This window comes from Fibroporia radiculosa, assembly GCF_000313525.1.
Source record: "Fibroporia radiculosa TFFH 294 genomic supercontigs, scaffold3327, whole genome shotgun sequence".
Taxonomy (NCBI): domain Eukaryota; kingdom Fungi; phylum Basidiomycota; class Agaricomycetes; order Polyporales; family Fibroporiaceae; genus Fibroporia; species Fibroporia radiculosa.
Genome location: NW_012133383.1, coordinates 1 through 10,717, shown reverse-complemented (window position 1 = coordinate 10,717; position 10,717 = coordinate 1). Strand labels below are relative to the sequence as shown.

Genomic DNA, 10,717 nt, shown 5'->3' with positions numbered 1-10,717 from the left:
CCTGCAGTCAGACATGTATACTTGTAGGTATAGCCGTGGAAGGTTCTACGAGCTCTATTCGATCTTCTTTCTTGTCTTCTGAGGTATACCACCTGATGGTGACTCAGTGCTGGAGTGAGATTTGGAGCCTGAGTTGACCAACGTGTACAAAAGGGAACCCGCAAACACCATCCCTGCACCTAAGCCGAGCTGGGCGTTCCAGCCGTTACCAAACCACCAGACGCTGAAGCAAAGGCTTATTGCTTTGCGCGTAGTCAGCACGAGGTTCGTGGAGACGGATGAGACGCGCTGAGAAATTCGATTAACTTTCAGTAGCCGATCCTGAGATAATCCGAGATACTCACAGAAGTTAATTGGTTCACGGCAGAGACACACATCAGTTGCGTGATAAGATTAGCCGCCAGCACGAAATACGGGGCATATGTTGTGAGGAGGGAGGTAACGGAGATCGGAGTTGGCACGACAGGCGCAGTATGGGACGATAGGCTCTGAAAGCCGTGCCTGATGTCGGGTATCAGGAACACGAAGATGGGGAGTGAGAGAAGGTGCTGCGAGTATTGTCAAAAGGACAATTCAAACCAGACAACTGCATCAGGACCTACAGTGTAGAACACACCCTCTTTCCAGTAGGGACCATATGTGCTGTATGTACGCTCCTGAAGCATGCCGAGGATGCCCGTAAGAAACAGAGAGACAGTCATCATTACGATACCCAGCGTGTACTTGCTAAAGTCCGGCGGACTATCGGAGGATCCGGGACTCGGGGATGAAGGACGCGATAGCGTTGCGAGGACCACCCCGGCAGACACGAAGACGACAGCAGTCTGGCCCGGAGATGTCATGAGTGAGCCATTCTTTCTGATCGGTAGCATGACGCACACACAATTTGGGGTAGAGTATATCGTCGTTTCCAAAAGAGATATCCGAACAGCATTGATACAGCCAGACCTACAAATTGTGTCAGGCGAGGTTAGATTGATTGTAATGCTTAATTGATGAGCCATATATAAACTCCTAAATGCGCAGCGCGCGATCCGTGGCTCGGTTCCGTGCACGGCGAAAGGGTTGTTACAGTCGGATCGTGAACTCAGCTAGGACACACCTGCGGATCGAAATACAATTTGCACCGTAAGAGGGACTTGGTAAGCATATGCCCAATTGTTCAGCAAAGAACTGGAGGTGAGGACAAGGACCTGGGCAATCCACTGACGTAGCGGAATGTGTCTCCGTTGTAATCGTGGTGTGTATGTTTGCTGATCCCAGCGAAGGAATGACGGCAAGGAATGCAGAGTGATGAAACACATTTGCGAGAAGGTAAGTGTCGTTCCTATGTCCTATTAATATTTGATGCAGGCTTCAACGTGCGCACTATGGGCATACCTAGATGCGAATCCAATTTGAGAAGGTGTTCATAAGACCACACGTTGCTGGATTGATTTGACCGTCAACATCTCTGCATCTACATTTGCAAAACAAGGTACACACGAGCAGCATCCACCGAGGACTAAGCTCAAAATGAGAGCGAAGTCAAACAGAGACCCTGCGACGGCCTTAGAGACGTGGACATCTGTGGACCTTCCGCCGGCTTTTGGTGTATCTTGGGACAGTGCGCCCGATTTCGAGATCTGAATGCTTTGGGCCCGTCTATGCTGCTCGGTGCTCGACATGAGGAGGGAGGCAAGTAGACGTCAGCGCATGAGTATGACGATTATATGTAGGCCGACAACGCTGCTGCGGCAGTACGGGTGCTGATTCACTGCTGAATTTGGCGATGTAGTAGGCGCGAGGAGTGCGTTAAACTACGCGTTTATTACGGGCATCACGTGTGCCGCGGCCAAGGCTCGTCGCCGACCAATCGGCGACGAGGGTCGGGACCGCAACTCCAGCGAACCTGAGCCCCAAGTTGCACAGGATGGCTGCTGTATTTATCAGATACGTCGCATTGGTCGTCACCGTCATTAGATTTGAACATGTTGTCCGTACAAGTAAAACACCTCAAGCGAGTCGAACTGAAAAGTTAATAGGCCCGCCAGACTGGATGTGATGCATCGAGAGGTCCAGCACGATGAGGCCCATAGCATCGTCAAGAGCTTACTGTCCATTGCATAAATTTCTATATCAAGGAATTTAACATACGTATGAAGCTACCTCCTCCACCCCGGGCTCATTATGCTTCGTGATTGTATCGCTGCCCACAGAATCGACGCCTAAGAAAACGCCCTTCGATTGCTCTAAGTCAGCTTTACACAATAGAGCTGAACATTGATATGTTGAACACCGGGTATCCTCGACGGGTGGCAGTTCGATCACATACACCCAGGGGTACGTACGCTCAGTAATCACGTCGTAGAGGCGAAAATGATCTGGTGTTTTTGCATGCTTAGGAGGTATGGGCACGTACGGATCATTCCTTCAAGTTCTTGCTACCTGTTAGGCTCTAATTTCTAAAGCGGTCGGCCAATCACGTGCCCTTATGAAGGAGCGATCTAGATTCCGATTCGATCCTCATCGTTCCTTGCAACTCGACCATGTTGCCTGAGCAGGCCAGAGGGCCTTGTACGTCCAGAACACAACAAGAGCCAATTCTTCGCATCCAAAACCATCCATACGCAGGACGATCGTACCACGCCACCCGTGACCTTCCGGCACAGGGCATCGTGATCGAGGCATCCACCCCGTATACATACACGATCTGGAAGCAGTTCAGAAACGAAGTCTGCTCGGAATGTTGGAGGTACGAGGGCGGGAGAAGAGGTTTCCTAACGAGGAAGGATGACGAAGACTATCCGGAAAGTAGAGAGGCCAGCCGGGAGGGAACGCTAAGACTACAAGAAAAGGCGAGTGTAGGAGCTGGACTCTGGTTCTGTGACGGTCTTTGCCAAAAACAATGGTTGGAGAGAGAAGGCTTATTTATGGTTCAATTGCTGAAGACCTTGGAGGATGCGCGCCAAAAGAAGGACAAGGGTGTACGGGACGTCGAAATTCAACCAAAGGACATCGAGATTACTACAGAAACGATAGAGCGCATGTGGGGTGCGATCCGCCAGAAGGAGGCTTCACCAAAGGAGGTCAGGAAATGGAGAGACATCCAACTAGACAACTTCGAGACAGATATAGCCAGATACGTATTACTTGCTCTCGTCCATATGCACCGCGAACGACATCAATCGTCACAGACGTATGCGCAGGTGCAGAAAGCCACCAAGGTTGGCACAGATAGCGTGGATGAAGCGCCAAAAGACAGGAAAGACATGAGAGAGTTCGGTGAGGCGACATGGGACGATTTTGCGTCTCTACAGCCGAATGAGCTTCAGCATTTGGGAGCATACCCCGAGCTATTGGATAACCAGACCAGGGTGTATCAGGTCCTCAAGGGGAGATTTGGTGACGAACGGGCGACAAATCAAAGTTCGACTGTGCCGACGATAAGGAACGGCGGAGAAGAAATGGCGCGAGATGGGAATGCGAGGATAATAGAGCACAAGAGCGGAGGATTGCGCATTCGGCAGGAGAACATTGCCCAGCTTCCGGACTTGGGAAGAGTCATCACTATAGAAAACGTCCGTACAGCACTGAGCGTCGACCCAGGGAACTCTTTCGGGATATGGGAGGTGCCATTGACCGACGAGAGCGAATGTCTTGGTTTCGCGGTGTATCCCAAGCTCTCGTTCTTCAACCATCGTGAGTTCCAGAAGCTTGTCAAGTGTGGTCGGGCGCCGCGACGGGGTTTCGAGACTGCACTAATGTGGGAGCAGAACAGGGACACTGACCACACCTTCTATTTGCAGATTGTTTGCCCAACGTTAGCAAGGTGCGTGACGGACGCGCATTGCGATTTGTGACAACAGATGCTGTAACGGCTGGCGGAGAATTGTGTATTAGTTATGGGCATGTTGAGACAATGGGATGGAAAGAACGGCAGGATGAATTGCGGGAAGGGTGGTTCTTTGATTGTCAGTGTAGTCGGTGCATAGCGGAGATGGGGAGCGAATGAGTGGGGATGATAAACGTGTCATGCACCCTGCAAAGATCGCACATGAGTGGCTTATCTGCGAGGTTCCGAGAGAATTGCGTGTGGCGACGTGTAACACGCTATTGTATGCGGTGTACAGTCTCGATACTGGTTGCAATGTGATGGAGAAGATCAACACACTGAAGCAAAAAAGGACCCGGTAGCATACCTGTTAGCTAGCTTCGGACGATCAAAGAGAGGTCGAGGATAGTTACAACAACACTCGCCTCCAGCGTCGAGGATGCGGTGCAACCGTGTACGTACTCGAGCCGCCAATATCACGAGTGAAACCACTTGGCAGACTTAGGTAGCTACAGCTCATCGTAGCTCTGAGCACGACGATCGTCGTTTACATGAGCAGACGAAACACAATTCGAGAATGGCGGGTTGGGTGTGAGGTCGACCGAGGAGTGTCGCCAGAAATCCAACTGCAGCCTGAGGTTGTGGCTTACGGTCGAGGCTAAACGAGTATAGCACCGAGTTTGACGCCAGCGCTGTTTAGCGGGCGGGGGACAGAACCTGGCGACCGTCGGGCTTGCAGGTGTTTGGGCCTTGCTTCGAATCTCTCTGATCCTGCGTTTTGACTCTCCCTCGCTCTCGACTCGACCTCCACTCGGGCTGACCTCGATCTCAAGAGTTGCCCTCCACACCACTTTCGGGCCATACATTGTGACTTACCTTGCCGGCGGCGCCCAGGATCCCGTGTCGCCCGATCTGGAGGAGATCAGACGACCGTTGAACATTTCCTGTTCAACTGTCCTTACTTTTCCACAACCGTGCTCCTTCCATGGCGATGCCGAACGCCTCGACAGGGACATCAGCTCCTGCGGTCATTCGTTCGTCCTCTCGTGAACGTCACCAGAGCAATCGTTCAGACCATTCTTCATCACCGGCGACCATTCGCACTGTGGCTTCCTTCTCTGTCGCCAATCAAGCCTCTTCAAGCTCTCAATCCGCCACGGTCGAAGGGTTCCTCGCAGCCCACGCTCATGTCTCGGATTCTACTCTCGCCGCACTTGAAGCTGCGGTTGCTGAACGAAATAATCTGTCGACGCAGAATGCTCAGCTGTGGAAGCTCATCGAGAAGCAGCGGTCTGGTTACGGCCAACTTATGAAAGAGCTGGAGCGTGTACGTGGTGAGCGCGACGCGTATCGAAGTAGGCTGCAGGAGGTGGGCGAGAACACAGACACACTTTTGCGTGCATATCGAGAAAAAGACAAGCGGGACGGTAAGGGCGGTCTCCGGTCAACAGCATCACATACGCACTTGAGGAGCAGCGAGAGCAGTACGTCCAACGCGCCTGAGCCAAGGACTCACATGGTGCGCACGAACTCAGATGATTCAGGTTTGTCTATCTGCTGGCCGTCTACCTGGTACTGATTTGCCGTTGACAGCTGCTCGTGGCCAGCACTTGCACCACTCTCACTCGCAAGACCATGTATCACGCTCGCAGCCTACATTACGTGAACAATATAGCTCGCAAACGACCTTGAATATACCCGCGTCCAACTCCCGTTCTTCCTCACTTGCACCATCACCTCTTTCAGCTCAACCATTGTCATCTTCTGATTCCGTAACCTCATCCCCTCAAGACGGGATTGCCGAGGGTCACTCCGCTAGCACCATAACAACTAGCCCCACACGAGAGACCTTCTCTGTTTCCGTCCGCCCGTCTCTTGATTTACCACCTCCGTCTTCTGCAACTACTCAGCGTACCGTTCCACTCAACGCTGAGCCCGGTGATCCTGTATTAGGTCACTGGCAACCGGGACCTCGTCCATCTCTTGAAGCTATTCGACCTATTATACAGACAACAATGGCACCTCACACCCCTTCGCAAAATGTCCTACCGCGGGACGAATCTCCCGCGCGTACCCCGCGTCTACAACCACAGATACCATTATCATTGCAACCTCGCCAGCCGTCGCCGGAGAAACCATCATCGTCCTCCAATTCCCTCAGTCCACTCGTAAACGGCGACTCTGCGCGAGGACCCTTTGCGCTATCTCGTGAGTCGCGTATATCTCTGCCTGAAGAGGCGAAGCGATACTACGCGAACCTGGGCGATTCACCCATTTCCAGTCCGAGTATTAGCGCAAATGGGTTTCCTTACGTTTCAGGCCAAAATTCACCAGTCAAGAATCAGATGTCCCAAATTATTGAAGCTACAGAGTCTATGCGAAGCCAATCGGGTACACCTTCGGCCGCAAGCACCAACGATGGGCGGTCTGGAGGCAAGTCGACAGGCGATGAGGGTGCCCCGTTTTTAGACATGGAAGATGGGGACAGTGTGTACTCTAGCCGTGATGGCAGGCGCAAGTCGGGTGTTGACGATACCGATGATGGCATGGACAACGGCGTGGACGACATAGAGATGCGGAGAAGTCACGATGGGAGCAAGGGTGCTGCTGTCGAAGATTTTCCACTACCACCTTCGACCATTGGGTATGCGACCGCTCCTGGCCAATCGCAATTGTCTGCGCTGCCTCCACAGCCTAGCACACCGGTCTCCCCGTTCCCACTCGTATCTGGAGAACCGCACATGACGTTCCGCGCACTCCCCTTGCTCGCATCCGACTTGCCTTCGACGGACATCCATGTGGTCAACTCGACGATTCGACCAAATGACCGGGGTAAAGAGGTACTATCTTTCGTCATATCTGTCAGTCCAGGTAGAGGTAAGGACCCATGGAAAGTGGAGAAGATGTATAGTGATGTATTGGGTCTTGACGCACGGGTACGCGCGCGAGTGGGGAAGAGCGTCATCAAGAAGATGGTAACACTGCCCGAGGGAAGGATGTGGCGGGACCACGCTCCAGCGAAGGTGGACCAGCGGAAGGTGCGTCTGGATTTGTCAGGGTCTAAATTTTCCGTTGTCACTGCTGCATTTCTCGCTTAACTGTTCTTCTCACTTGTCACTCGACGATTCTTGTCCTTCACAACTGTGCTGATCCATCTGCAACTCCTTCACGTGTGTTTGTATTGGCTGTCCAATGTGGTTTGATTCATTTCACACACCAGAGGTCTGCCATCTTCTTAGGCATCTTCCATTAGCGCAAACCTTCTTTCCTTATCGTCATGATGAAAAATCTGTTGCAATTTATGTTGCGAATCCTCTTCGGCGCTGCTCCGTAACTTCATTGTCACTTGTGATATCTGACGGGTTGGTTGTGTTTCAGAATGCCCTCGAGCAATACTTACGGTCTTTGATCGCCCTGCCTGTCAAGAACAAAGACGAAATCATTGCGTTTTTCACATCTGATATCGTCCGCGAGACCCAAAAACCCGTGTCGCAGGCAGGCTACAAGGAAGGTTATCTGACAAAGAGAGGCAAGAACTTTGGTGGTTGGAAGTCGAGGTACTTTGTACTGCAGGGACCTTCCTTGGAATACTACGAAAGTGTAAGCAGAACGTTCCTCTGCCTCTCTATGTCCTCGCCTGTGCACGTGTGCCTGGCTAATGTGTTGCGCTATCGTGTCTATGCTAATGTGCTGCTTCTTTGATGACGTAGCGTGGGGGCGCGCACTTAGGTTCCATCACGATCACCGGTGCCCAAATCGGCCGCCAGCAGCGGGCACCCGATAGGCGGGAATCGGACGAAGACAATGAGTATCGCCATGCCTTTCTCATCATCGAAGCTAAGCGGGGGCCAGGGGGCTCTAGTTCCCGACACGTTCTCTGCGCTGACAGCGACCAAGAGCGCGATAACTGGGTTGAGGAGCTCGTGCGTTATGTGACTGGCACTTACAGCGAAGACCAAGTCGCCGTTATCCAGCAGAACGGGATGCATACTGTCGTTTCGAGCAGTAACACATCCCAGAGTTCTGCTGCTCAACCGCGTTCGAGCTCGAGTTCCAGCTCGAACCAGCCTGTCGATGTTCTCAGCACGCCTGTTCGCCGTACACGTGATACCGTAAAGCCTGCTACAACACCCGCAAAGATCACTACCGACGTGAGCAATGGGAAGCTGTACCCCGTCACTTCGCAAGATGATGTAGTCGGTCCAGGATCGGTCGCCCCATCGCCCATTGATTATATATCTCTAGAAGGGCCAATATCCAACTCATTACCGACGGCATCGCCGCTGGGAGCCGAAGACGTGGATGTCTTGAATTCTGTATCTCAGCGAGCCAACTCTGAGCTTGGACACTATCCTGACTTGGTAGATCCAAGGGCGGCGTTTGGTAAGGCGGTGGTTCATTCCCCTGATCAACCCCGAAAGAAGGTTCGACGTATGTCCGTCAACCCTCTGAAGGCGACGATTCCAGAGCGGACACCGTCTCCTGAAAAGGACGCTGCGGCTAGTACGCCTCGTGTGGATGCCCATGGGAAGGTCAAAATCTCAGCCCCAATGAACGGTACGCCAATACCCGCTGGCTACAAATTCGGCGGCAAGGATGCGCCTTCAGAAGCGTCCACTGCGAGCAGTGACAGGAGGGAAAAGGCCAAGTCACGCACGTTCTGGGGCTTTGGACGGCATGGTGAGTTTGCAACGTCTTCGTTTACGTGAGGCGTTGAGTTTATGTGATGTTGCAGACAAACCCAACACGCCCGCGATGATTCCGCGAGCGGTGTTCGGTGTCAGTTTGGACGAGTCGCTCGATGTCGCGCAGATTGCGAGTCTGCCTGCTATTGTTTTCCGGTGTATACAGTATCTGGAGATCAAGAAGGCGGAGCAGGAAGAAGGCATCTACCGGCTGAGCGGTAGCTCTGCGGTCATCAAGAGTCTCAAGGACCGGTTCAATACAGGTTAGTCAGAGTTATGTTATCAGATACCCCATTGCTGACGATGTCGCAGAGGGCGACGTTGATCTACTAAGTTCTGACGAATACTGGGATCCGCACGCTATAGCTGGTCTGCTGAAAACGTTCCTGCGGGAGCTACCAGCGAGTATATTGACCCGTGACCTGCACCTCCGTTTCCTCTCTGTGATTGGTACGTCACGAACATATGAATGTATGTCATCTGCGGCCGCTCATGTTCTGCACAGACTTCGTCGATCCGCAGGAGCGGATAAGGGAACTCTCCCATCTCATCGCGTCATTGCCCATCGCCAACTATAGCCTGCTTCGCGCGCTCACTGCGCACCTCATACTGATCGTCCAGAACGCGAACGTGAACAAGATGACGATGAGGAACGTTGGTATTGTGTTCAGCCCGACGCTGGGGATCCCCGCGGGGGTTTTCAGTCTGATGCTGGGGGAGTTCAAACGTGTGTTCAACGTCGATGGCACGTTGGAGGAAGGCGAGACGAGCGCCGCGGACGACGAGGAGGAGCAGGAGGGGGGCGCGAGCATTGATCGTCGGAACAGCAGGCGGTACACAGATGCCGCCGCGGACCAGCTCTTGGGGCTGTCGGGTAGAACCTTACCAGGTGCGCCTTCTTTTGTCGTCGTCTGCGCCTGGTCGCGTCTGGCCGCTGACCTGACCGCACCCTTTTGCGCCCCCAGCCGCGGAAGATGGCCCCTCAGACGACGGGGAGGAAGCGTCCGTCATCGAAGGAAGCACGGAAGACGACGTGACTGAGAACGAGTCGGACGTCGTGGGATCCTCGGCGGCGTCGAGCTCTGCGCACCTCCTGCCGGGCGTGAGCCACGGGGAGGGATTGCAGTCGCCGGAAGCGGAGGGGGGGCTGTCGCCGACGGCGGCGACGTCACGCTCGCGCGCGGCACAACACGCGGCGACGCGGGGCCTGAGCGTCGCTGTGACGGACAAGGAGAGCCACAGACGGAGTGGGATCGTGGGCCTGCCGGTGTCGCCTAGGCCGAGTCCGCGGATGGGCGTGAACGGAGCTCCTTCGCCCGTCGTGTCTTCTCCGCTGGCGACGCCGAAGTAGGGCGCGCCCAAAATATGTACAGCGTGGACTCGCACGTCGGGGGCAGCATGCGGCTCGGATTCGGACAGAAGGGTCTGTGTTTCTCATCGCGTAGGTGCAGGTATTTATGGCAGTCGTGTTGTACATGTTGGGGCTGCGGGCATATGTGTATATCCATCGCATTTACGGCTAGCATAGTAGAGTAGCGAGTAGTAGATACCATATATGAATTTCTGGTGCCATTGTCTATACCCGTGCAGTAATGTATTCAATTTGCGGTGGGCTTTGCGAGCTCGTCAACGGGCGGGAGCGCGCGGGTTAGATTGGCGCGGAGGGACGTGACGCGGTCGCCGCTCAGCGCCCAGCGCTCAACGTTCTGCCGCACACCCACGACATCGTCCACGCAGACAGACAGAATATTCGATGGGGTACAGACAGGCTGCCGTCCTCGCCTCGGTCTCTTTCTTCCTCGGTGAGTCTGCGCCGCTCCCCCCTCGCCGTCGTCGCCGCCGCTGTGCTGACCGCGGCCAGGCGTGCTGTTCCTCTGCTTCTCCGTCGACTACAAAATCCTTTTCGCGCCGCTCACGGAGGACATCATCAACGATGGTCTCGCGTTCTACACGACGTTCTACCACTCGCCCGCCGCGATCAAGGCACGTCCTCGCAGCCCTCTTTCTCCCCTCTTCTCGTCTGACACCCCGTGCGAGCACTAACCCGGGCGACGACCCCCAGGCACTGATGCACGCCGTCATGGGCGTGGGCATCTTCGGGATCATCGGCAAGCTGCACAAGTGGGACGAAACCGCGATGTTCTTCGACGGCTCGTCGCTCGGTGCGTGCCCCGCCCCCCGCCGCCGCCGTCCCGCGCGCTGACCGCCCAACCCCCCC

At 54.2% G+C, this 10,717-nt stretch overlaps 4 protein-coding genes across 4 annotated transcripts; 3 read left to right on the top strand and 1 right to left on the bottom strand.

Moving 5' to 3' along the window:
• Positions 1-54: 54 nt before the first annotated feature.
• FIBRA_04652 (uncharacterized protein) lies at positions 55-1,667 on the bottom strand (the record flags this gene model as incomplete). Its single annotated transcript, XM_012326442.1, has 7 exons — positions 55-288; positions 345-548; positions 603-824; positions 884-948; positions 1,103-1,327; positions 1,381-1,427; positions 1,486-1,667. The coding sequence occupies 7 exons, from the start codon at positions 1,665-1,667 to the stop codon at positions 55-57; spliced, it is 1,179 nt and encodes a 392-aa protein (XP_012181832.1).
• An 861-nt stretch (positions 1,668-2,528) lies between these two features.
• FIBRA_04651 (uncharacterized protein) lies at positions 2,529-3,842 on the top strand (the record flags this gene model as incomplete). The annotated part of the gene is made up of 1 exon (XM_012326441.1): positions 2,529-3,842. The coding sequence occupies one exon, from the start codon at positions 2,529-2,531 to the stop codon at positions 3,840-3,842; it is 1,314 nt and encodes a 437-aa protein (XP_012181831.1).
• A 957-nt stretch (positions 3,843-4,799) lies between these two features.
• On the top strand, positions 4,800-9,850 carry FIBRA_04650 (uncharacterized protein; the record flags this gene model as incomplete). The annotated part of the gene is made up of 8 exons (XM_012326440.1): positions 4,800-5,358; positions 5,408-6,852; positions 7,193-7,459; positions 7,525-8,494; positions 8,550-8,762; positions 8,812-8,949; positions 9,005-9,388; positions 9,465-9,850. The coding sequence occupies 8 exons, from the start codon at positions 4,800-4,802 to the stop codon at positions 9,848-9,850; spliced, it is 4,362 nt and encodes a 1,453-aa protein (XP_012181830.1).
• Positions 9,851-10,252: 402 nt separating this feature from the next.
• On the top strand, positions 10,253-10,542 carry FIBRA_04649 (uncharacterized protein; the record flags this gene model as incomplete). Its single annotated transcript, XM_012326439.1, has 2 exons — positions 10,253-10,301; positions 10,361-10,542. The coding sequence occupies 2 exons, from the start codon at positions 10,253-10,255 to the stop codon at positions 10,540-10,542; spliced, it is 231 nt and encodes a 76-aa protein (XP_012181829.1).
• Positions 10,543-10,717: the final 175 nt, after the last annotated feature.